The 27,641-nt window shown below is 42.0% G+C and overlaps 2 protein-coding genes across 2 annotated transcripts in view; one reads left to right on the top strand and one right to left on the bottom strand.

The window, feature by feature from the left end:
- NCOR1 (nuclear receptor corepressor 1) overlaps positions 1 to 4,105 on the top strand; it is a 236,298-nt gene extending 232,193 nt beyond the window's left edge. Inside the window, exons 46-47 of the mRNA XM_081110795.1 lie at positions 1,227 to 1,403; positions 3,052 to 4,105. Coding sequence (XP_080966921.1) covers positions 1,227 to 1,403; positions 3,052 to 3,239 — 365 coding nt within the window. The 3' untranslated portion in view covers positions 3,240 to 4,105. The remainder of the gene's footprint in view (positions 1 to 1,226; positions 1,404 to 3,051) is intronic.
- Positions 4,106 to 6,544: 2,439 nt separating this feature from the next.
- Positions 6,545 to 27,641, bottom strand: part of TTC19 (tetratricopeptide repeat domain 19) — a gene marked incomplete at its 5' end in the record, with an annotated part of 28,870 nt that continues 7,773 nt past the window's right edge. The window contains 3 exons of the mRNA XM_081110797.1: positions 6,545 to 8,160; positions 8,807 to 8,969; positions 10,552 to 10,706. Of these exons, the coding sequence (XP_080966923.1) occupies positions 8,027 to 8,160; positions 8,807 to 8,969; positions 10,552 to 10,706 (452 nt within the window). The 3' untranslated portion in view covers positions 6,545 to 8,026. The remainder of the gene's footprint in view (positions 8,161 to 8,806; positions 8,970 to 10,551; positions 10,707 to 27,641) is intronic.

Raw genomic sequence — 27,641 nt, 5'->3', positions numbered from 1 at the left:
TGTTAGGCTTTCCATTCCAGAAACATGATTATCTTCTTGCTCGATAGTCTTGTCTTCCATATCTGTTACCTTCTAATCAGTTTAATCATCTTGATCTCTTGCTGTTGCTTTTCCTGTATCTCTGAAAAATTTTTCCTTTGTGTTAGTAACTCCCTTTTTGTTATGTCTCTTATCATCTTGGGTATTTTGTTTCCTGCCTTTTCACCTCATTCTTGGATTACCTCTTCTCTGAGCTCCTTTTGTAAACTGACTTCATGTATTTTGAAGTTTATCTTCAGTGTACGAAGCACCTTCTCCCCCTTGTTCTATTATATATTCTCTTATCATCAAGGACTTGCATTTCTTTCCAGATAGTTGGAGGCATAGGAGTTGCTTTGTACCCACTTTTTTTCTGTACCCTGAAGGGCATGGGGCAGGATGAAGGGTTCTGCTGGGCGAGGAAGATGCTGACAACCTAGGCTCTGATCTCTTCTGAGCTCTTTTAATGTTTTATGTTGGAGCCCAGCTGGGGCTTGCCACTCCTGGGAATTTCTGCTGAGGTCCAGTGGTGCCCTGGAGGGGTTCCGTTCTGCCGTTTTTGTCCCTTTGACACGTCTCCTTGGGTGGTGTAATAGCTCTTCTGCATGCTTCTGAGTTGGTGGGGGAGGGCTAGTGAGGATTTAAGAGTTGTGTCAACCTGCTTTGATTTCCTAAGCCGTTTCTGTGCTCCAGGCCAGGAAACAAATGATGTTCCACAAGTTTTAGTTCTTCGTTACATGTTTTTAAGTTTATGGCATAAGGACATACCCCTTTTTTGTTTTAGTTGCCATAAGTATATTCTGGCTTTCTTTTAAATATTTTTACCATTGGATACTACAATCTGGGATCTTCATGCTACCACTCAACTTTTCACTTAGCATTATATAGCCATCAGCATTTTGGCAGGATTAGTTTGGTTTTTTTTTGCTGTTTATAGCATTTAAGCCTTCCCCGGGGATATGTTTTTATTGAATTTTCAGAGAGAGGAAGGGAGATTGCAGGAGGGGGGCATGGATCGCTTGCCTCTGACATGCACCCCAGTCAGGGATCGACCCCAAAACATGGGCATGCCCCCATCAGACATCGAACCTGCGACCTTTGGTGCACAGGACACCTCTCCAGCCAGCCAAGCACACGGCCAGGGTTTGGTAGGTTTGAAGTTGAGAACATAATTACTATAATCACCAATTAATTTATTTCACCCTTAGGAGTTTGCAAACCAAAGCTGATCAGCAAGTCAAACAGCAGGAAGTCCAAATCTCCTGTCCCTGGGCAAAGCTACTTAGGAGCTGAGCGGCCCTCTTCAGTCTCCTCGGTGCATTCAGAGGGGGAGTACCACCGGCAGACGCCAGGGTGGGCCTGGGAGGACAGGCCCTCTTCTACAGGTGAGGGGCTGCCTGCTAGAAGATGAGTCTTAAAGTCCTTATAGTAATGCCTTCGTTAGTATTTCTAAAATAAGAAACTTTGCTTGTAAAACTATATTTCCATTACTGTGTCATCAATAGGCTCGCTTCCAGAATAGAAATTGAATACATGTAGCCTTAAAAATGTCAGTAGCACAGGGTCTGATTACCATGAACAGAAGAAGAGCTATGCGGAAATTTCTCATCCATCCGCTCTTCTATGTTATGTTGGCATTTGCAAAGCAAGTGTGTCTGTGGTTTCAGTTCTGCATGAATTAACTCTACCTAGATGTGAAGTGCCACTCCCCCGGCATCCCTCCAGGGTTCTTAGGGAACACTAGGGTATCCAAGTCAGAGATGGAAAGAGCAGTTTAAAAAGACACTTGCCCGCCCTAACCGGTTTGGCTGAGTGGATAGAGCGTCGGCCTGCAGACTAAAGGGTCCCAGGTTTGATTCCAGTCAAGGGCATGTACCTGGGTTGAGGGCACATCCCCAGTAGGGGGTGTGCAGGAGGCAGCTGATCGATGTTTCTCTCTCATCGATGTTTCTAACTCTCTATCCCTCTCCCTTCCTCTCTGTAAAAAAAAAAAAAAAAAAAAAAAAATCAATAAAAATACATATTTAAAAAAAAAAATAAAAAGCCACTTGCCCTCCTTTAGGTGCACTGTATCCCTACAGACAGATGAAAATAGTTCTCTAGCATTTGTGCCCGTTTGAAAGCTGCTTTTTAAAAAAGACTTAATGGTGTCTTTTAGAAAACAGACTTACCCTTTTGTAAAAACAAAACTGGGATGTTTGCTATGGATTAAGTTTCAGAGAATTATAAGCCACCCTTTCCTTAGGTGTTAACGTACAGATGTCAGTGGGAAACTCTGAAAGGTGCCCTCCCCTGAGGACATGTACATTTCACACGGGTGTTGTCAGCATAATTGAAGACTCTGATTCCTAAAATTCTGACACCAGATGTGAAGTCCTTATGTACTAGTTTGAAGACTTGCCTAGATCAGTGATTGTCCTCAAATCTCTCTTAGGGAAGGAATTATTAAACCATTCATGAAATTACTTAATAAAATGGTATGCTGTCTGTTAGAGGTTCTGAATCTGTAGGAGACTTTCTGGGGACAATAAGATAATTTAGAAACTGACAAAAGGTAGCAGTGCTATCATTAGGTTTGTGTATCCATCTTCTAAATCTTGTACATTCATAAATCTGCCCAGTGTGATCCTGCTGCAAATTCCTGGGTACTTCTCCCCTCATCCTATGGACACTGTGTCCCTGACTGTAAGAGTCAGGAAGTTCTGGGAGTAACCACACTCCTTTGGTTAGAGTTTCGTATCCAGAAGTTCTGCTTATATTCTCTGGAAACACCTAGTTCTAGACTTAAAATCCAGGCCTGAGCTTTCATTTCTGGACTCAGCAACCCTCACCTCACATGCGTATTCATGTTGTTTGGCCTTTCTAGACTGCTGCATTATCACTGGCTACAGTCCAGTGGGGAAACTTGGCCCTCTGTGTTGTTTCCTTTTGCTTAGTTTTACAAGATCATTTTAGTATAATCCTGGCCGCCTCCATCAAGTGAAAACAGCGACTATGCTCATGACAATGAACACTTAATTTTTCTTTTGCCAGGCTCAACTCAGTTTCCTTACAACCCCCTGACTATGCGGATGCTCAGCAGCACGCCACCAACCCCGATCGCATGCGCCACCACCTCTGTGAACCAGTCAGCTCCTCACCAGCAGAACAGGATCTGGGAGCGAGAGCCGGCCCCGCTGCTCTCAGCGCAGTATGAGACGCTGTCCGACAGCGATGACTGAGCTGCACAGAAGAGGGATCTGGGTGGGACCATGCGTGGAGGAGGGATCTCTAGTTTTTGGTGGTTTTATTTTTAACTGCAGGTAAAAACCTGCCTTCTCATGACTTATGCCCAGAGACTTTTCAGGAGAGCCTGGACCACGGATGAGGAAGAAATGATGGAACTGCAGAGTCAAATGGGGGAGAACTGCCTTTGATACAAGCAGTTCGGTGGATTATAATAATAGTGGAAGGTTGGAATGTAGAATTTTTTTAAAGTGGACAATGCTTATTCTTACATCTGTAAAGAAAACCATAATGTCTTTAAATCACTCTTCTGTAAATAGATGATCTTTTTGCAGTGTTGCCCTTCACTGTAGTACCTGGTGGACTTGTGTTGAAATCAGAGCATCAACTTCGGGGGTGACTTTTTAAAACCTTCTCGTCTATCTTTTTAACCCTGGCCTTCTAAACAACCTCATACAGCCCAGCATGTAATGTTGGCTGTCAACGGGCATTGTACTTTTATCCTATTGTTTCCTCTAAATTCAGGTTCCCAGGTGATTTAAAATCTTGTGGAAATGTTTAGATTTTTAACACAGACCCTGTTGTGAAATCTGTATATTAATGTGTTAAGGTCAAGATAGAAAAAACAAAATTCTGCCATACTGTAAATTTCCAGGCAGGCTTAGAAATTTTTTTAATTAGGAGCACTGAAGCAATATTACTGCATGGGTATGTTCTAGTTGTTTTTAACATTTCAAAGGCTTATTTGCGGCACGCCTCGCTGTTGTGCGCACCGGGGATCTAACTGCCCTGAGTGTTCTTTTCTGCTGCATTGGATGCAGCACCAGAGCTTTCCTTCTGAAATAAATTTGACTGCCCTGTCCATAGGCACAGTAGGTTGTGATTTAAGGTTCTTGCTCTCTCAGGACTCAAAGGAAACACTTATAATTGTACTGAGTTCGCTGTACATCACCGGCTGAGTTAGAACATAGGATTTGTGTAGCACCTTGGGCTTCTAGATTGCTTTGTGCTGCATGTACTGACCTTAGCGGTGAACACCCGGTCCTTCCCTTCTCTCTGCGCTAGTGCTTCCTCCCACTTGATTCCCTGTGGGCAAAGGGTTTGTCGTTAAATGTTCTCATGTCACTGAATCTCAAGGAGCAAATAACGTAAGACTGAATTTTAAACTGATTATGGTACTGAAGGGTCAGTTTTTCCTTCATTAATAATTGCTTTTTGAATTTTTAAGATTTTTTCATACAACTTAGAAATAGTATTGCATCATCCTTCTGCAGCATTTAGATGCTGAGCAGCTTGGGGAGATGCCACTATTACAAAGGGGAGAAGTAGTCTCAGGATGGTAGAAATCTGCACTTTACAGACTTTTAAGTAGACCTCAACTTTTTACAAAAGTACTGAAGCCTCTAAGGAAAGCAGATCTGATAACCACTGACGACCTTTGTAATGAAGCGTTTCATGTGTGATCAAGACCTTCACATCACCCTTAGCACTGCTGTCCAACCCGATTTATAGATAAGGACACGTGTTCCTACCTTGCCCGTATAGTTAATAGGCAACAAAGACAGGCCATGAACTCCTGTTTGTCTGAAGTGAAAGCCTTCACTCCTGTTGCTATTCCACTCTTGTATACCTGAGGTCCTCAAAATAAACCTTAGGTCAGGTTTAGTGATCAGATTTCTACTATGTGGAAAGTTGGTTTCACTTTATTATAAATATATCCTACACAATTTAATGTGAATGAGAAAATAACTGAATGTTCTACTTAACAGTGTTCTGTTTTTTTGATTTTTTAGGTACTGATGTCATTAATAATTTACATTGTCAACTGACCCAAGCGAGATGAGGATGGTATTTCCCTATGACCTTGAAGGTCTTAAGCTATTCCAAGTCAGAATAGTTTCTGAGAATACGTCAGAGCCTAACTTGTCCTTTTGCAGCCCCACCTAACCCCCCAGTGAGCAGCTACTATCCCTCACCCCATCCTGTCACAGTGCATGTGTTTCCTTCATCTGCCTTCACCCAGAGAAGAGATTTCCGAATTCTCACATGCCTTACCTAAGGAGCAAATGTGGAGGCTAGAAGTCCGCCCCAGCATCACTGGAGGTGGCCAGCACAGCACTGAGTGCCCGCTGACTTGAAGTTGGCTGTAAACCAGGTGTAACGCTCCCTGCAGGCTGAGATCTCGGTGTTCTGAAGTATTTTTTGCCAATCTGACAAAATAATAGGTATAATTTTGATTCATTCACACTGGACGGCTACTGTTGTGTTGGCTGTTGTAATCTTTTTTATTTAACAACCTAAGGAAAAGAGGTCAGTGCCCCTGACTAGTCGGGTACTGCAGGTTTTAAAAATTCTTGCAACAAACAGGCTGAAAATCGCTCATTAAGCCATTGATTTGGGTGCCACTGATACTGGGAAATGTCCTACAACAAAAAGGGATTCAGAACTTGATTAAGTCAGAGGTCTACTTTTTCTGATTTCGCATGATTTTCCAGCACCAGGTTTTCCTAATGCCCTCCATGGAAGTATTCTGACAGCCCAACTTCCAGAGCATGTTTGTAACGGGAGATTTCATAAAGCTTTCATTTTGGTATGCTGAGTGATCCTATTTTAAACACACACCCTAGCTGGTTTGGCTCAGTGGGTAGAGCATAAGCCTGCAGACTAAAGGGTCCAGGTTTGATTCCGTCCAAGGGCACATGCCCAGGTTGCAGGCTCGATCCCCAGTAGGGGGCATGCAGAAGGCAGCCAATCAGTGATTCTCATCATTGATGTTTCTCTCTCCCTTCCTCTCTGAAGTCAATAAAAAGCATATAAAAAAATAAAAGCATGCCCTGAACACTCTAGAATGAGAATACCCACAGGAAGCAACCATCTTTCTGAAAACTAGTTTTTCCAGCACCAGGTCCATGAGTTGAATCGTGGAGGATCAAAAATTCTTAATAAAACCTGAAGTGAAAAACCTAACTTCCAGTAACCCCTGCAACTGTGAAAAGGTAAAAATATTCCCAATGCAGAAGGTGAGTAGTTGACAGTAATTTTTTAAAATCATCAATAAATGAAGAATGGGCTACACTGAAACCTAGTCTGCTTTATACTACACTTTATCTCTGAGTTAAGACTTAACTAAAGGAATTAGCTGGCTGGTCAAGAATAGATAGATGAGCTTAAAGTGAGAAGAAGCTTACATTTGCAAAATACAAAATTCTAGTTTTAGTCAAATCTCTAATGGTTTGAACCTTAGTATTTTATTTTTATTAACTCCAATAAGTTACTTTTTATGAGCAACTCAAAAATTACGGCATGTGTACAATATTGTTGTAATTTATTATGAAAGGATTCTTCCAGTATGTACATAGGAACCAAAAACATAGTTTATCATTCCCACTCATAACCCACCCCAAAGGCATACCAGTAACAAGTGTTCCTTCACGGTGCGAAGAAAAACTGCCTTTCCCGAGGCCACCAGGTCTTTGCAAGGTAAAGCACCCATCTATGCATCTTGTACTTAGTCTGACTTTCAGTGGTTTGACTTAACAATTTTTCAATTTTACAAAGGTGCAAAAGTGATAGGTACTCAGTAGAAACTGGCAGGGTAAACTATTTACTAGGTTAGGTGTTTTTAATACTTGTTTTTAAACCTTCACCCGAGGATATGTTTATTGATTTTAGAGAGGAAGGGAGACAGAAAGAGAAACTTTGATTGGTTGCCTCCTGAAAGCTCCCCAACTGGGGATGAAACCTGCAACCCAGGTATGTGCCCTGACCTGGAATGGAATCCGCACACTTGGGTGCGTGAGACAACACTCCAGCCAACTGAGCCACCCGGCTGGTGCATATTAAATGTGTTTTTGACGTAGGGTATTTTCAATTTATGATGGGTTTATCAGGACATAACCCCATGATGAATTGAAGAGTATCTGTATACACTTTCTAGACTGAGGAAAAATGATAGAGTTCTTTCAACACAGCAATCTATTCATTTAGATCATTTGACCAAATACCTTCTTCTGTGGCCAAGAAAGAATCTCTTTTGTCCTTTACTTTACAAATGAGGGTACCAAGACCCCATTCCAAAGCCAGGAGTTGGGTCCAGGCCTGCGACTCCTCTGCTGGGCCTATGGTACACGTCAGCACCCCAGGAATGCGGTAGGGCCTACCCTGTGGTGAGGTTCTGGGTGCAGGTGGCTGCTCTGTGATTTGTTCTTATGGCAGAGATGCCTGTGTGAATTATACACCCACCCAGGGGAAACTGACCCATCTTAATCTACAATTAGACCTGCATGGAGCACCTACGTATGCTACACTGAAACACTACTTGACATCTTTAGAAGTCAAAGTCAGGTGTGAAAGTTGCTTTTCCTGTAAAAAACAAGCGGAGGTGCAATGTTTAACCTGTCCTGCACAGAGGCTAAGCTGAGGACACTTGAGGATCAAGGACAAAGGGTTTAAGCCAGTGATTTTCAACTCTTCATCTCGTGGCACATAAACTGAGTATGAAAATTCTGCAGCACACCAAAAAAATATATTTTTTGCCAATCTGACAAAGTAATAGGTATAATTTTGATTCATTCACACTGGACGGCTACTGTTATGTTGGCTGTTGTAATCTTTTTTATTTAACAACCTAAGGGAAAAGAGGTCAGTGCCCCTGACTAGTCGGGTACTGCATGTTTTAAAAATTCTTGCAACAAACAGGTTGAAAATCGCTCATTTAAGCCATTGATTTGGGTGCCACTGATACTGGGAAATGTCCTACAACAAAAAGGGATTCAGAGCTTGATTAAGTCAAAGGTCTACTTTTTCTGGACAACTCAGCCAATTCTTTCCTGATGTGCTGTATTGAAACCTCATCTCTTTTGAGCTCTGCTTGCTTCAGTGCTTCCTGGTAGATCTCTTTTGCTTGTGCATATCGTTCTAAAATAACCCAGAGAGAAGGGAGAATAAGAAAAAAATGTATGTTTTTAAAGTGATTCTGAAGAGAAAGCACTAGTGATGATACAGGTCGGTGCTGGCTCAGAGAAGTTGGAAGGGCACAGGTAGAGAACTCTAGCCCAGTGCGTGCCGTGGTCCTACCGCCCAGTACAGCCCTGGGCCCTTACTCCACTGACCCAGGGCTTCCCTCATGGGGAAAAAGGACCTGCCATCCAGGCTTCTGGGAATTATAGGTGAGGCCCTGAGTCCTATGGCACAACCTGTCCAACAGACACTGACACTCCATCTTACCAGCTTCACAAGTACACAGTGAAGAATAAATTAAGTTGTACGTGTGAACACATTTAGAAATCTGTAAAGCACTACAGAACTGAGGTACTATCATTGCAAAGTTCTCTCTGCATTGATGTGGTTCAGCAAGCTAGTGCAGGACTACAGAAGTTATGTCAATTGAGCACAATGGTATTTCTGCCAAACATACACCCTTTTTTGTATTATTCAACTAGCTTTTAATTGTGGGGCTTCCTCACTGCCCCTTGCCACTGCTTAACACCATTTCACAGATTTATAAATCCAGTTAACACCCTCCCTAACGAAATCAAGTGGTCAAGATCACACAGCTCCCTACCTCTGTGCATCAGAACTGCAGCCAGGTTACTCAGCACCATGTGCAGCTCAGGATGTCCTACTTGTCTTGCCAGATCTGACGCCCTCTGCACGTACACACAGGCCTCATCAAAGTGGCCTTGTGCATCCAGGGTGGTAGCCAGGTCACTCATTAGCACAATGGTCTATACAAGGAAGACAAACAGGCAGCTTTTTCTATTAAAAAAACACCCACAGAGATTTAACGTTAATTTGGAGTTTGATAACCTTCAAATATACTTAAGATTTCACCTGTCCTAGCATTCCACAAAAGGGGAGGAGCATTAGCCACTACAAACAGGTGCATTTACCATTCACACTGTACAATGGGCAGCTTTAGTTCAACCCTCTGGAAAATAATACAAATCTAGAAACTAGGAACAAGATAAATATAATTTACTAATATAACTAATTATATGAGAAACAAATGAAAAATAGCAAAAAGAAGCTATAATATCCCATTTAAGGTTCAGCAGTCTTTTTAAAAATGGATTTGAGTGAGAGAGAGAGAAGAAAACATCTATTTATTCCAGTTATTTATACATTCACTGGTTGGTATTTATGTGCTGTCACTGGGGATCGAACCCAAACTTTGGCATACTGGGATGAGGCTCTAACCAACAGAGCTACTGGGCCCAGAGCTGTTCAGCAATCTTAAGAAGCCAGCCACTGCATTGTAGCATAATATCATTCCTACTGGTGACCCTGAGACTCATCAAAAAGAAATAGGGATAGCCCAGCCAGTGTGGCTCAGTGGCTGAGCATCAACCTATGAACCACAGGTCAAGGTTGGATTCCTGGTCAGGGCACATGCCCGGGTCGTGGGCTCAGTCCTCAGTAGGGGGCGTGCAGGAGGAAGCCAACTGATGACTTTCTCTCATAGATGTTTCTATATCCCTCTCCCTTCCTCTCTGAAATCAATAAAAATATATTTTCTTAAAAAAAGAAAAAAAATAGAAGAAATATATCATCCACTTTAGGAAGATTCCCATTAAAAAATTTTTAATGTTGGTACTAAGAAAGGCAAGTCCTCCTCTTCTCCATTAAGGGGACTCTGTAATTAAGCCCTAAATCCCTTTCCTGAAGGTAATTCATAGCCCAATAACTTGCCCTGCTCATCTACCCCAACCTTGAGACATGTCCAGTCCAGTTAAAACTGTGTTGGCAATACCAAGCGTTCACAAAGTGGTCCACTTGTTACCTCTACAAACGTTGTTTGATAGAGGAGAGACCCAGAGATGATTTCAACTCAATTCCATGTGTTTAGTGTTCTAACCGAAAGCTTAGCATGCTTTGCTTAAATTCTGTCAGTAGTCTTAAAAATTTTTTTTAATGTGCCCCTCTCTCTCCCCCGCCATTTCCTGTCATTCACCTGTGAGGCAAGGGAGGCAAGGATCCTCAGGATCTGTTCCACGTCAGATTCAATATTCTGAAATACTGTGCTGTGTATTATGAAGCCCAGAAGCACCTGGCTGCCTGGCCAGACCTGCTTTTAGAGAGGTTGCTCTGCTGTGGGAACCAATCCTCCCTCAAAAGGTTCTGGGAGACCCAGCCAGTGACCAGCAGTCCCAAATCCTTCCTCAACAAGCAGGTGGGGGCGGGGAGTGGTAGGAGATGAATGGACTGGGGCCTGAGGAGGAGGGCATCCCAAGGACCACCTGCTGATGACATCCCCAATAATGAGGCATTTCACACCCAGAAAGTCTGAAACCTGTTTTCCTCTCTTACCTGTGGGTGTCTTTCTCCTAGTATTTCTTCAGAAATATGCAGAGCTTTTTCATACATCCTCTGTGCCTGCGATGGCTGCTTGGAGGACAGAAGGTAGCGAGCATAAGCATCTAAGCACATGCCGAGGAGGAGGCGGGTGTTGGCTTTCTCTTCCACTGAGAAGGAAATAAGAGCGTTGCTGGGATATAACAAGTGCAATACAGAAAGCGAGTCAGAGAACTGGCCAACCTACCCCACTCATTTTTCTTTTTTCCAGGAGCCAAATACTGAAGTACTCCTGGCCTGACAATTCTGGTAGATTAACATCTACATTGTTTCCTGGACCCAATTTCAGAGAGAGAGAGAATGTGTCACCTGGGCTTGGTTGTAACCTGGGCTTCTGACAGAGTACCTACAAACTGGAGTTATCTAACTACCCTTCCAACTCAGGATGCCAATTGCAAATCCAGGTGGTTGTCTGTACCTCTGACTGGCTATAAATCAGAGGGCCCCAGGACCCCCTCCTTGGGTTTGATTAATTTGCTAGAGCAGCTCACAGAACTCAGAGAAACATCTTACTCACTAGATGACTGGTTATTATAAAAGGATATAACTCAGGCACAGCCAGACAAAGCAGCATTGGGCAAGGCACACAGAAAGGGGTGTGAAGCTTCCACGCCCTCTCTAGGTACACCACGGTCCCAGCAACTGCACAAGGTCAAACCAGAAGCGCCCCAAACGCCATCCTTTCGGGTTTATGTAGGGTTCATTTCACAGGTGTGACATTAAACCATTGACCACTGGCCTCTTTTCCCTTCCAGGAGGTCAGGAGGTGAGAGTGAAAGTTCCAACCAACCTCTAATCATATGATTGGCTCCCACTGGCAGCCAGCCCCCATCCTCAGGGACTTCCAAAATGCCTCATTAACATAACAAAACTTTGCTCATTCTTCTTTTTCTTTCTTTCTTTTTTTTTTTTCTAACTCTCAACACTTAGGAAATTCTGAGGGTTTGGGAGCTGAGAGCCAGGAACTGTACAAACCACATAAGTATATGTGAGAAATATATATTTGGTCATCTGAATGACCATATATGTATTTCCTATAAATCACAACCTCGCAATGTCTAATTAAATGACAAACTTTTTCCCACTTTTTAAATAAGTTTGAGTCCACACACTGATTAAGCATTTGAAACTAATATTTAGCAGATACTGTGAAGATAAAACTCAAAGTAGAATGAGTTAACAACAAAGAAAGTCTAGGGCCAATGAAAGATGTGCAGGAGGCAGCTGATCGATGTTTCTCTCTCATCGATGTTTCTGACTATCTCTCCCCTTCCTCTCTGTAAAAATTCAATAAAATATATTTTTAAAAAAAAGAAAAAAAGAAAGAGTTTTAAGCAAAGAAAGCAATGTAGTAAGAAACCAGAGAATATCAGACTCATGAGATGGAAACTCACAGACCAAATTTAAAGACCCATTTTAAAGATCCATTTTTTTTTAAATATATTTTATTGATTTTTTACAGAGAGGAAGGGAGAGAGATAGAGAGTTAGAAACATCGATGAGAGAGAAACATCAATCAGCTGCCTCCTGCACATCTCCTACTGGGGATATGCCCGCAACTCAGGTACATGCCCTTGACCGGAATCGAACCTGGGACCTTTCAGTCCGCAGGCTGACGCTCTATCCACTGAGCCAAACCGGTTTCGGCTAAAGATCCATTTCTTGAAGAATAACAATAAAGGCTGCGATAATACAGCACCTGTTGACACATTACAGAACTGACACACGATATCTGAAAAATCTTAAAACACCAAATGCCACATAGGACTGGAGAACACAAATTTAGAGAACAGTTTTGTCTGATCATAAATGAGAATCAGCAGACAATAAAACGGAGGCCTCACCCTTAAAATTTTAGATACTTAATCCCAGACTATAAACTCCAAGGTGCGCCACCTTGGAGCCCTGCACCTGTTCCTCCTTTGCCTGGAATTCTCTTCCCTCAGAGACTGCCAGCTGATTTATTCCCTCTCATTCTTCAGATTTCTTACCAATTAGGCCTTTCCTGACCCCTCTATAAAAACAGTATACACATTCCTTCAAATGACATCTATGTACCACTTCATCATCTTTGGATATGTTATCAATTTACTGGATAGTGTTGATTATGTGTTTTTCCTCCACTAGATATTTAGCTGTAGGAGGCAGTGACTGTTTTAATGGCTGTATCTCAGTGCCTAATAATGTGTCCAGCATGTAGCAGGCATTCAGTTAAGTATTTCTTGACTGACTGGTTGAATGAATAGACAAATAAAAAGAAAGCATTAAAAATAATAAAGGTACTGAACTACATATGGAAAGGATATAATAACACAAAATTAATGTTAATTAGAGAATTAAACAACACTGTCACTCCATCGATCTATGATAACTCAATATAGAGCTGTCATTACAACTCCGTAAGAAAAGGATGGACTGACTAATAAAGCAGTCCTGAGCCAAAACCTGTCCATGAAGGGGAAAAAATTATACTGCCCCTCATACCACATTAAGAAACAAATTCCAGGTAAATTAAAGACTAAATGGGAAGCCAAATATTTAGAAGAGATGATCTTTCTGACCTTAGAAGAGTGAAGGATTTTTTACTAAAGATACAAAAAGCACAAACTATAAAGGAAAATATCAAAAGATTCTATTATAGGCCCTGGCTGTTAGCTCAGTTGGTTAGAATGTTGTCTGATATGCCAAAGTTGCAGGCTCCAACCCCGATCAGGGCATATACAAAAATCAACCAAAGAATGCTTGAATAAGTGGAACTGCAAATTCATTTCTTAATCTCTCTCAAATCAATTTTTAAAAATAAATGTTAATCGCTCTGTCAAATGCCACATGTGAAAAGACAAGGCCACAAAGAGCTATGCAACCTACAGATATAAGATGATCACATACATAAAAAATGCTCAATCATTAAGAAAAATACAACCCGTCCAGGCGGGTGGCTCAATTGAAGCATCATTCCGCATACCAAATGATTGTGGGTTTGATTCCCAAACAGTGAATGCAAAGGAGGCAGCCAATTGATGTTTCTCTCTCATATTGATGTTTCTCTCCCTTCCTTCCTCTAAAATCAATAAACATATCCTCGGGTGAGGATAAAGTAACAAAAAAGACAACGCTTTTAAAAAATAAGCAAAGGATACAGACAATTATCACAGGAATTTGAATGTTCAAAAAAATCCTTGAAAAGATATTCTGTATCTCATTAGTAATCAGAGAAACACATTGAAGCCACAGTAACATTCCCTATCATAACCACCAGACCAAAAAAAATGTTAAGTCCAACAATAAAAATATAGAATTTACAAGAATGCTAGCACATTGCTAGTGAAAATGTAAACAGGTAAAACCATAACAATAAGCAATTTGGTAATAGCTAGTAATGTACCCCAGCAATTCTACTCCCAGGTCCATACCCCAGGGGAATATCTTGCATGTGTGCCCAGAGACAAAGGTTCAAGAATGTTTAAAGAGATATTATTATCCACCACAAAACATGTAGAACCTACATATCCACCATCAATAGGAGAACTGGAGTATATTCATACAATGGAATCCTATACCACAGCTGCAGAGAATGAACCAATTAGGCCACCTCTAGCCTGTGTCACTGCAAGAATGGACAGAAAGGCTCACCTCATCCCTCACTACCCCTGCCAGTGGGCTTGCTTAGAAGTCACCACTCTGCTGCTCTAAGTATCAACATGGATAACTCTCAACAACATAGCGGTGAGTGAAAAAAGAAACTGTACAGTATACCATTCACACACAATTTAAAGACACATTAGCCCCATTATTTACATGATATATACAGTGCAATAAATAGGCATAAGAATGATAAAGACCAAAACCAAAATCAGGGTAGGAGTTATGTTGAACAGGAGTACACAGGGATTTAAACTTACCAACGTAAAGTTCTGAAGCACATACGGTAAAATACTGTACTTACTCTATTAGATGCAACAAAGCTGAAGGTAAATGTGTACAGGTATTTGTTAAAGTCTCTACACATTATTTTTGCTTGAAATCTTTAAAAAAAAATACACTAGAAGGAAAGCACAGAACCGACTTTTCTGAATGATGTTAGTAACATAGAACAACTAGAGAAATTCCCAAAACACAGACAAAACTGAGGCAGTCGAGGGTAGATATAAAAGGACAGAGAAGAGAGAGGCCAATATACAAGTAAATGACATTCCTGAATAAAAGACTCAGGAAGTAGAACTGTGCAATAATAAAAAATATATTACAGAAGCTCAAGAGAACTGGATCTTAAAAATGGAGGTTCCCCACAGACCAGGAAAAATTCATTAAAAAAAAAAATGAACCCCCCCCAACCTTCTATAATCTATAATAATAAAAGGGTAATATGCTAATTAGACCAGATGTCTTCCGGACATCCTTCCTGTTGAAGCCGGGGCCAGAGGGAAGCCAGTCCCGGTTCCGTGTGCCAGCCGGCAGCTGGAGGAGGGAAACAGCCCGGGTCCTGGTTGCCTGCTGGCAGCCGGAGGTGGGAAGCCTGGGTCCAGGGTGCCAGAGGGAAGCCGGTGCCGGCAGCCAGCAGAAGGAAGGCCTACTCTTGCATGAATTTTCATGCATTGGGCCTCTAGTATGCTCATAAAACTTCTGACTCCTACAAAGCAACCAGCAGGAGAAAACAGGTTGTCTATAGAAGGAGGCAAGTAAGTTGGCTTCAGGATTCTCTGTAATAAATCCTAGTCTAAAATTCTAGGTTAGAGAAAAAATACGTGGGGAAAAGGAAAAGTAGAAGAACGTTAAATTGTACTCACCTTAGAAAAGAAACTGTAAACAAATTATTTTTTTCAGAGTCAAATATGTCTTGAAATTTTTAGGTTACCCCTAAGAGAACTGAAAAATCATGTATATACCTTCTTTTCAAAATATAAACGGAGTTAGTGAGGAAAAGTAGCAACCTGAAAACAAAAGAAATAAAAATGAAAAGCATTTGCCCTAGCCGGTTTGGCTCAGTGGACAGAGGGCTAGCCCGCAGACCGAAGGGTCCCAGATTCGATTCAGGTCAAGGGTGTGTGTCTCGGTTGTGGGCTCAGTTGCAGGCTCAATCCCCAGCACGGATGGGGCATTTGTGAGAGGCAACCACATCGATGTTTCTCTCTCGCGCGCGTTCGCTCTCGCTCTCTCTCTCCCTCCCTCCCTCCCTCTCTAAAAATCAATGGAAAACTATCCTCGGGTGAGGATTAATAAAACAAAAAAAGAGGGAAAATATTTTTAACTGCAAAAATTAGACCAAATACCACTTTTAATACTAATTTAAATAAGTTTTAAGATTATCACAAGACAATACTCAGAATAGGTTTTTAAAAAGTCTAAACATAACCTTCTATAAAAGACATAACAAATGACTCAGAAAAAGTTAAAAGAGTAAAATATAGTCAACAATATAAAATGAAAATTTATGACAAATGGGACAAAAAATCATTTTTTCTGATGAAGGGATAATGAAGATATACACTGAGTGGCCAGATTATTATAACCACCCATCAGTACTTCATTGGGCCACCTTTTGCCTTCAATACTGTGGCGATTCTCCTTGGCATTGACTCCACGAGATGTTGAAAGGTGATGCGAGGAATCTGACACCATGACTGATGAATAGCACTGTCCAGTTCTGTGAGATTTGATGGTTGTGGAACCAGCTGCCTAATGGCTCTTTTAACTTCGTCCCACAAACGCTCAATTGGATTGAGATCTGGTGACTGTGGGGGCCACCTAAGCAAGGTAAAGTCTCCCTCATGTTCTTGAAACCACTCCTGCACAATAAGAGCACCGTGGCATGGCACATTGTCTTGTTGGAAGAAGCCATTTCCGTTGGGATACGCCATCAACATGATAGGATGAACCTGATCAGCAACAATACTTAGGTATGCTGTGCTATTCAGACGTTTATAATGATCTGGCCCTCTAGCAACTTCAGCAGGAAATTATAGCTAATTTGCCTACAAACGTCAGGTGGTCATAATAATCTGGTCACTCAGTATATCTTCAGTGAGGATATACTAGTATCTAGGGCTGCTTAAACAGCAAAGATACATGGATAAAGAAAAAAAATCACAAGAACAAAAATTTTGTGTAGAACTAAACAAAATCAGCAAGAAGATTTGGACAAAACTATAAACTAACTAGACTTAACAGATATATAGCACACCCCATCCAACAACAAGGGAATACACTTTCCTCCCAAATGCACATGCAACATTCTTCAGGAAAAAACTCCTATTAGACTGTAAGTCTCATAAAAGGACTGAAATCTTACAAAGCATGTTCTCTGACCACAACAGAATGAACTTAGAAATCAACAACAGAAGAAAATTTGAGGAATTCACAAATATATGGAAATTAATCAACATACTCCAAAATATCCTAGAAATCAAAGAAAAGAAAAATCACAAGAAAAGTAAGAAAATACTTTGAGAAATGAAAATGAAAACACAACATACCAAAATTTATGTGATGCATCTAAAGCAACAGAGGGAAATTTATAGCAGCACATGCCTATATTAGAAAGATCTTAAACCAATAACCCAATCTTCCACCTAATAAACTAGAAAAAGAGCAAAATAAAACCAAAGCAAGCAGGAGACATAATAAAGATTAGAGTGGAAAGTAATGAAATAGAGAAACAACAGAGAAAATGAAAACACAAGCTGGCTCTTTTTGAAAAGATCAACAAAACTGACAAGGAGAAACAGAATAAAGTAATCAGGATGCTGCTGCATAAACTGAGACTGGTAAACATAATACAGAGAAGGAAAACCATTTAATAAATTATATTAACACAACATTCCAGCAACTCTTACATAGTAATAATGAATACTAGTCACAGTCCTAGAGCATATAATTCCTGTAACAACTCCAAAAGGTAGGTTCTACTATTATTCTTACTTCATTGAAAAGGAAAAGTTAAATAACTTGTCTATAGTCACATAAGTAGCAGAGCCAGATTTCAAACTCAAGTTTTAGACTTCAAGCACTCATAAAACTAAATATGCCACTTTCCAGAAATGTTTTATTTAAAAAATGAATGAAACTTTCAGCCCAAGAAAGGAAGAGGAAGGAATCAATGGAAAAATATCTCTTAAAAAGAAATAACTCCATAAAAATAAGAACTGGGAAAGGAATAAGTTCCAGGTACATAGAGAATATGGTTAAATTATGAAAATATAATTTCATAAGGAAGTTTCTTCTAGGAAAAATATCCAGCAGTATACCGAACAATTAACCAATTACTAGAAAGCCTGGTTTGCTCTAGATATCTATATATAAAAAATGCCAGCAACCAAGCGGCAGAACAACCAGAATGACCAGTTGACCCGTAGCTATAATGCACACTGACCACCAGGGGGCAGACGCTCAATGCAGGAGCGCCCCGTGGTGGTCAGTGCGCTCCCACAGTGGAAGCCCTGCTCAGGTGACTGGGATGAGCAATGCTCCCATAGCAGGAGCAGCCGCTCAGAGGGTGGGTCCACAGCTGCTCAGCTGACCAAGATGAGCAGCACTCCCACAGTGGGCTGATCCCTACAGGCCACGCCCCCCACCAGTGCACAAATCCGTTCACTGGGCCTTACTATAATAATAAATCTATTCATACAGTTGGCACCAAATTAGACAAAGTTGTCCATCACCACTATTATTCAATGTGGTTCTGCAGTTGCAGCCAATGACTGAACTTAATGGAGGTGAGGGAGGGGGAGGTACACAGAAGTATATCAAAAAGGAAACAGGCTGAAACCGGTTTGGCTCAGTGGATAGAGCGTCGGCCTGCGGACTGAAAGGTCCCAGGTTCGATTCCGGTCAAGGGCATGTACCTGGGTTGCAGGCATATCCCCAGTAGGAGATGTGCAGGAGGCAGCTGATCGATGTTTCTCTCTCATCGATGTTTCTAACTCTCTATCTCTCTCCCTTCCTCTCTGTAAAAAATCAATAAAATATATATATATAAAAAAAAGGAAACAGCTATCATGATTTCCCAAATGTATAATTACATATCTGGAAATAGGGTGACTATTAACTGAAAACAAATAGTTTGGTAAAGTATCCACTTGGAATCAAATGTAATAAAATAACTATCACATCTATGTGACTAAATATGTAAGCAAGAGACATCACATTCCTCAACGGGAGGCTCCCTCAACAGGAGGCCTGGGTTTTGCAGAGTGTAGGAGAGTCCTCCCAGCACCACTGCAGTGTGTCTCCTTTCGAGCAGAGGGGACTCTCATCTGTTCGGAAGGGATCCTGGTCAGCTTGAGCCCATGTGGTAATCCCTTTCTCTTGCCACAGCATGGGTTAGAAATGCCCTATAACCCACTCCCAGCCAATGAGAAGTAAGGATAAATCTATGTGCAGACTTCTAGAAAAAATTACCTCATTCTAAGAGAAACAAAGAAGTCTCCTTTCCTCTGGATGATGCCTTTTCTGGATGAGATTCCTGAGACCTGGTATAGTCAGTCACTTTCCAACCACAAGGGGAGTACAAATGAAGAGAGGGCCAGCGGGCTGAGAATGGCCGTGAGGAGGAATGCAAGGAACCTTATCCTGCAGGTTGTTAACGAGCCATACATTTATAAACTAACCAACAGCCTGTCCCTTCTGCTGAACTGCCAGGTACATGAAGTATGTGTCCTTACTGTTTTAACTTAATTAAGTTGAAATTTTCGGCTATTCGCAGTCAAACGGTTAATTTATTTATTCAGAAGGCAAACTCCCCTAACTTATAAATAGAATAGAAATCTAATAATTCAGTCTCAAAGCACTTTGGGGTCTTGACAAAATGATCTCAAATTCATGTGAAAATATCTAAAACTTATGTGAAAACTGAAAATAAAATGGGGGGAAATTTTGCAAAAGTAGCATTTGTGAAATCTGAATTACCATATCACTATAATTCAAACTCTATATACTGTTATAAGTTTCATCAGATGAATAAACCTGAATGGAAAACCCCAAAAGAAAGCCAAGCATATACTTATTAATACATAAGTACATAATGATGATAGATTATCTCTAAGGAAGTAGTTAACAACTTCACACCAAAATAAATTGCACATATATTAAAAAATTAAATGTAAAAACTGTTTAGAAATGAAGAAAAAATTCAGAAGGAAAGATGGGTGAATATCTGATTTCAAAGCTGAAAAATATCTTTCTAAGCATTAAGCTCTAAAAAAGCAGGGACTTTTGTCTCACTTGTCTCTATGCAAACCCTGACACAATAGCTGGCATAGAACAACTACTCAATCTTTATTAAAAATTAACAAAAGGAAGGAAAATAAACATAAATGAATTCAAGTCTAGTCCCCAAAAGATTAAAGACTGTTACAAGTCATGCTGTGTAATTCATTTATGTAAATTTTCAAAATAAACACCTCAGTTATCTTCTGTACAGAAGTAACACTAAAGGAACGTGAATGAATGGTAAAGATTCAGGAGAGCAGGATCTCGGACTGGGGCCAGACACACACAAGTCTTCACAGGTGCTGTTAATGCTGCATCATTATTCTTTACACCACAAATTATGCAGTCGAGTTTCCCACATTTGGGGAAATCGCAGGGGTCAGCACATCCGGAGTGCAATGGATAAGCCTCGCCCTGGGAAAACCACCTTCGTGATCATGGTATCTCCCCTGCCAGGTAAGTATTCACATTTCTTTTCATTAAAACAAAAAACCCAACAACTCCTAACTCTATACACACCAACAGGGGAAGAAAGGAGCCACGCCTTAGCCAGTTTGGTCCAGTGGATAGAGAGAGAGTCAGCCTTTGGATTGAAGGGTCCCAGATTCAATTCTGGTCAAGGGCACATGCCCGGGTTGCAGGCTCAATCCCCAGAAGGGGGTGTGCAGGAGGCAGCCAATCAATAATTCTCTCTCATCATTTATGTTTCTATCTCTTTCTCCCTCTCCCTTCCTCTCTGAAATCAATAAAAATATATTTTTAAAAAAGAAAGGAGCCAGTGACCCAGCAATCCACTGTGGCCTAGCCAGTGGTCAACAAACTCCTTAGTCAACAGAGCCAAGTATCAACAGTACGATTGAAATTTCTTTTGAGAGCCAAATTTTCTAAAGTTAAACGTTATAGGTAGGTACATTGTTATTAACTTAATTAGGGTACTGATAAGGCTTAGGAAGAGCCACACTCAAGGGGCCAAAGAGCCGCAGTTTGCCGACCACCGCCCTAGGCCCCCAGAGAAGCTGGAGTGAAAGAGACCAAGTACTAAGCTAAAGAGAAGAATCTGTCACATGCATAAAAAACAAGCAACAACAAAAAACCCAGTTAGCTACCGACTTCAGAGGAAACAACCACTTGTAGAAAAAAGAAAATGTAATGATGTAATCATGTTAGTTGGACCAGCAACTAGCAGTACTTATGTGTTCTAAATAATAAAAAAAACTGCACTAAGCCTGGCCGGCATAGCTCAGTGGTTGAGCATTGACCTTTGAACAAAAGGTCACAGTTCGATTCATAGAGCCCAGGTTTGCAGGCTCCACCCCCAGTAGGGGGTGTCCAGAAGGGGGTCAATCAATGATTCTCTCTCATCACTGATGTTTCTTTCTTCCTCTCTGAAATCAATAAAAAATGTATTTATTTATTTATTTCTTTATTTTTTAAATATATTTGATTTTTTACAGAGAGGAAGGGAGAGAGATAGAGAGAAACATCGATGAGCGAGAAACATCGATCAGCTGCCTCCTGCACATCTCCCACTGGGGATGTGCCCGCAACCCAGGTACATGCCCTTGACCGGAATCGAACCTGGGACCTTTCAGTCCGCAGGCTGACGCTCTATCCACTGAGCCAAACCGGTTTCGGCTAAAAAATGTATTTAAAATAAATTTAAAAACCTGTTAAAAAAGTTTGCACTAAATTACCACTTTTCTGTAAGTCAATAGATTCTAAAAATAAATCAAGAAATAATGTTGTTATTTAGAAATATAAAAATCTCCTATAATTCTACCAAACCAGGAATAATCACTATGTCATTATTACAGAGCTAGAGCCCAGTGCACGAAATTCGTGCACTGGGGGGGTGGGGGTTCCCTCAGCCCAGCCTGCCCCTCTCACAGTCCGGAAGCCCTCAGTGGATGTCCTACTGATGGCCACAGTCTGGCAGGAGGTGTGTGTGTGTGTGTGTGTGTCTGCTGGGGGCCTGCCCCCAGCCACACAATGGAGGCTTGGAGCAGGAGCCCCTCTGTGTTGATCTCTCAGGCTCCTGGCCTCCACTGCATGTTGTACTCTCCCTTGAGCTATGGCCAGGATGGGGGTGCTGCTTGCAAGCCAGGCTTTCCTGCTCCAGGATCGCCATGGTGACAGGGGAGCAGGCCCAGCTGGGGGCTGCCCACAGGCCAGGCTTTCCCGCTTCCAGGTCTCCATGGCAACCAGGGAGCAGGCCCAGCTTGGAGCTGCCCACAGGCTGGGCTTGCTCTCCTGTTCCCGGATCCCCATGGCGACAGGGGAGCAGGCCCAGCTTGGAGCTGCCCGCAGGCGGGGCTTTCCTGCTCCCTGATCAGGCGCAGCTGGGGGCTGCCTACAGGCCGCACTTTTCTACTTACCGAGGGCCGGATCACCACAGCGACCCAGGGCCCAGCGGCACTTTCCTGCTCTCCAAGTCATAGGGTCCCGGCTGGGGGCGGGGCTTAGCAGTGCGGGGCTTAGGCAGCATGGGGGTCCCGGCTGGGGGCTCAAGTGGCACATAGGGGTCCCGGTTGGGGACGGGGCTTATGCTCTGCTGCCCAGGGCTGCACATGGGGCCCGGATGGCAGCTCGCGCTGTCCCGCCCTGCCTGTAGTATAGGATAGAGGCCTGGTGCATGGTGGGGACCGGCTGGTTTGCCCTGAAGGGTGTCCTGGATCAGGGTGGGGGTCCCACTTGGGTGCCTGGCCAGCCTGGATGACAAGCTGATGGCTGTTTTTAGGCTGCCCGCACCCCCTTTAGGGTGGGGATCCCCACTGGGGTGCCTGGCCAGTCTGGATGAGGGGCTAAGGGCCATTTTCAGGCTGGCGGGTGACTGAAGCTCCCAGCCTCTCTCTTTTTTTTTTTTTTTTTTATTCTGGGATTTATTTACTTTCTATGGCTGTCACTGGAGCTGAGAGTCGGCTTTAGCTCTGAGGCCAGCTCCAGCTTGAGGCCTCGGCTGCTGAAAGCAGATATCTGGGCTTTGTTTAGCTTCTATAATTGAAATTCTGTTGCCATCACTGCCGCTCTAAGCTCTGAGCCCACTGCCGGCTGAAAGCAGCTATCTGGAGCTTGTTTAGCTTCTATAATTGCAACATTGTTGCATCCGGAGCTCAGACTGGGCTGCTGCAGGCCGGGAACCTTGGCTTCCTCCATCAATGGAGCAAGCAAGCCTCTTCAGCTGCCTGGCTGCCGGCCGCCATCTTGGTTGTCAGTTAATTTGCATATCCTGCTGATTAGCCGATGGGAAGCATTCGGGGATATGGTCAATTTGCATGTTTCTCTTTTATTAGATAGGATAAGGGTATCATTCAGCCCTTACTTTACACCTATATTTAATCTACCTATATTAGAAAATTATGCTCCTCCTAACTATAATGTTTCATAATCTATTGTTTTCACTTAATTTTTTATGATCCTCCATTAATTACATAGATACATTATGAGGAACAAAATGAGTATCCTAGACCAAGTTGTGTTTTTGTTTTGTTTTGTTTTGCTTGGGTAAAACCATTTTATTAACTTCATTTTGTTTTCCGATTTGAGGTAAAACTATTAAACACAGTTTTAGACCAAATTTTTATATGATCTGAAGTTATCTATTCTTGATAGAGTTAGTCACGCCAATAAAAAGCATATAAATTTGATAGTGGATTTGCTTTGTTCAAAACTGAGTGGGGATATATTCCTTTAGAAAAAAATAAGATTAAGAATAATGTTTCCTGGCCGGGTGATTCAGCTGGTTGGAACATTGTCCCGTATACTAAAGGGTTGTGGGTTTGATTCTTGGTCAGGGCACATACAGGAGGTAACCAATGTTTTTCACATTGATAGTTCTCTCTCTCTCTCTCTCTCAAAATCAATGTATCCTTTATAACAAAAGCCTAATATGCAAATTGACCAAACAGTGGAACAACCAGTGGAACGACTGGTCGCTATGATGCATACTGACCACCAGGGGACAGATGCTCAATGCAGGAGCTGCCACCAGTCCCCAGTCCAGCCAAGGTGGATGCTAGCGGCGGCCCCCCAATCGCCCCACCAGCTGCCCTGCAGAGGGAGGTGACCAGCGACAGTGACGGGGGGAGTGGCCATCAAATGGGCAGTATCAGGCCGGCCAAGGTGGGTACCAGCCGGGGCCCCCCAATCACCCCACCATTTTCCCCACAGATTGGCTCTGATCACCGGCCAGGCCTAGGGACCTTACCCGTGCATGAACTTTGTGCACCAGGCGTCTAGTCCAGGGGTCCTCAAACTTTTTAAACAGGGGGCCAGTTCACTGTCCCTCAGACCATTGGAGGGCCGGACTATAGTTTAAAAACTATGAACAAATTCCTATGCACACTGCACATCTTATTTTGAAGTAAAAAAACAAAACAGGAACAAATACAATATTTGTATTTGCATGTGGCCCGCGGGCCATAGTTTGAGGACCCCTGTTCTAGTCTATATATATAAAAGCCTAATATGCAAAGTGTCGGGAGTTTGATCGCTCGATATGACATGTGCTGACCACCAGGGGGCAGTGCGGAACAAAGGAAGGCCCCAGCTGGCAGCCCACAGCTGGGGGAGAGAGGCCCCAGCAGGTAGCCGGCAGCTGCTAGGGACCCTATCCGTGCACAAATTTCATGCACTGGGCCTCTAGTCAGAATGACAAGTACCTTATGATTTCACTCATTTGCAGAATCTAATGTACAAAGTAGCAAACAAAATAGAGATAGGCTCATAGACAGAGAATAGACTGACAGCTGTCAGAGGGGATGGGGTGGTGCAGGGATGGGAGAAAAGGTGAAGGGATTAATTTAAAAAAGAAACAAAAAACTCATAGACAACAGCATGGTGATTTCCTGAGGGGAGAGAGGGAGGGAGGGAGGAAAAAGAGTATAGAGCAAGCATGTCAAACTCAAAAGCTAACACAGGCCAAATAAACAAGGTTTAAGTTTATGTGGGCCGCAAAAAAACCCTTCAATTTTCATAGAAATGTAGGTTTATTTCAATAGAGACATGCTGAATACAAAGGGCTGAAATAAATGAGTGATCGTTAACATAAAATAGAACATTTTAATAAAAACTAAACACTTTTTCTTGAACATTAACTTACCAGACGTTGAATAACTGCACAAATTATTAAGTGTAACACAAATAAATCTATTTTTCTTATTCTCCGAAAGTGAAATAGTTCCTGTTGCATACACCAAACAAGTCAGTCCAAGACTAATGACAGGGTAATCGGCTGCTAAAATATTCGCTGCTAGTATTAGTGGAGAGAAATGATGCGCCTGCGCATAAGGCGTGTTAAGGGAAATGAATGCAGCGTGATTATAGTAATCAGTCATTAGCAAACGTTGTAGTTCATCTATATAAATAAAAATGTAAATGTTTGTTTAAAATCTTAAATCTCCTAAAGTTCTTCACCAATTGCTTTGAAATTTTGACACAACGTTGCATTCAAATACGTGCGTGTTTTTATATACCTATATACCTACTATTATATAGATGTCACACCTGTGACAGTTAAAAACGTTTTTTGAAAAACAGCGCCATCTGTTGGACATAAAAGCAACACACGTTATACTAAATATTTTACGATTCCATTTCAATGTTTCTGTTTACAATTATAAATTGTAGATAAAATTAACTACAAATATGTGTGTCCAGCTGCAAAACGATTGATCAGCTGAGATATTCTCACATCAATTGCTGGAAATTGGGAACGGAAAGGTGCCAGTTGATCTGACCTCAGGACGAATTTCACTGCCTCATAACTTCTGCAATTTAGTGACGTCAAAAGAAGAATTGGTTGAAAAAGTATTTCCCAACATTCAAACCAATGATAAGAATCACGATTGGCTGAGTGAACGAGCTATTCTTGCGGCCAAGAACAAAGATGTCTACGAACTTAACAATATTATTCAGTCTAACATTCAAAGCGAGGCAGTCACATACAAGTCCGTCGACACTGTTGTGGAAGCAGATGAAGCAGTTAATTATCTAACAGAATTTTTGAATTCACTCGATCTGCCAGGGATGCCACCGCACGTACTGCAATTGAAAATCGGCGTGCCAATTATCATGTTGTGAAATATCAACCAGCCAAAGCTTTGCAACGGCACGCGGCTTGCAGTAAAAAAATTAATGAGCAACGTTGTAGAAGCAACAATCTTGACAGGACCTTTCAAAGGTGAAGATGTCCTCATTCCTCACATTCCTATGATTCCAACAGATATGCCATTTCAATTTAAGAGATTGCAATTCCCAATTTGATTGGCGTTTGCAATCACCATCAACAAAGCTCAGGGCCAATCTTTAGAATTGTGTGGTTTACATCTAGACACAGATTGCTTCTCACATGGACAATTATATGTTGCGTGTTCTAGAGTCGGCAAACCAGACAATCTCTATATCTGCAGACAATGGAACAACAAAAAATATTGTATACCCACAAGCATTGTGAAATTAAACATATTAGCAATGTGCACTTTCTCTTTTCTTTCTTTTCCATTTAACCAGACTGAGCCACAGCAACGCGTGGCCAGGTACAGCTAGTTATTAATAATAATGTAAACAGGATATTGTAAAAATTAAGTTACAAAATTTTTATTAAAACGTTTCTTACATACTGTTATATTGGCTGGGACATAAAAATATTCACTGTGGGCTGCATGCAGCCCGTGGGCCACGAGATTGACATGCTTGGTATAGAGGGATAAATTGAAATGGAAGGAGACTTGACTTGGGGGGTGGTGAACACACAATTTAAATTATTTAAAAAGAGAGGCCCATTTCAGACATGTTAAGTGTGAGATGACCATCATTCAATGTTGGGGGCCAGATGTAAGCTGGCAAGGTCCTTGCACCTGAAGGGGCTAGCAAGGCTGGGACCCTTACCCACACAGTTTTCCCAGACTTGTTTGGATGGCGATTATCAGTAGAATGAGAGCAACCTTTGTAGAATAAGAACAGCCTTTCATAGCTTACCAAGAAGTCTGTAACTATTTACTGAGATATGCTGTACTGAGAATTTGTCCTTCTGCTGTATCTCTCCCTTAGAGATTAAGAGGAACAAAGAATACATTCCTCTTGACAGACCTCCTATCAGTGTGTTGTGTATAAATAGGATTGTATAGCTAATAAACTCGCTTCAGTTCGAGAGAACTGGGGTCCCCCTGACCCCGCTTTCCTGTCTTTCTTTCTTTTCTCAATTCCCACCTCCCTGCCTCAGCCCGGCTCAACCCTGTCAGGCTGGCCCTGACAATTCAAGATGTCAGATAGACAACCTTACCCATGAGTAGGTAGTTCATGTGCAAGTTGGGGCTGAAGATGACATTAACATGATAGGACTTAAATGTTATCTCCTAGGGTGTGAGGGTCAAAGATAGCTCTGAGGGCTGCTAACTTTAGCAGTCGCAAATGGGAAGGCAAGTGACTAGGGAGGTGTCCCAGAAGCCAAGAGAATAAAGTGTTTGCAATAGGAGACAGTGATCACCAGGTTAGAACTGCTAGTAAGTACAGGGGGTAAGACAAGGAATGAGCGCCTCAGTAGTGACGTCGAGGAGAGAACTGGAAGACAACTGAGCAGACAACTCTTCCAGGCACACTTGGGCTTTAGAGACAAGAGATACTTAGGCTATACCTCAAACATCTTGCTAATGCTTCAACCCGAATCGTTCAAAGCCTCAGAGCTTCTTTCCCACCCTGTTCTATTGCTAGCTTAACTTGCTCTTCCCTCCATACTGAGGATGAACTGCAAAATCATGAACTGCTCCTTATCTTTCATAAGTTGGTGTGTATCTGGGACCAAAAGGTAATTAATTGCATTGTGACTAGAAGCTGAACCTTCC

Source organism: Myotis nattereri (genome assembly GCF_964212035.1).
Source record: "Myotis nattereri genome assembly, chromosome: 16".
In the NCBI taxonomy this organism is placed as follows: domain Eukaryota; kingdom Metazoa; phylum Chordata; class Mammalia; order Chiroptera; family Vespertilionidae; genus Myotis; species Myotis nattereri.
The sequence above is the reverse complement of the archived record's forward strand: the minus strand, read 5'-3'. Positions and strand labels throughout refer to the sequence as shown.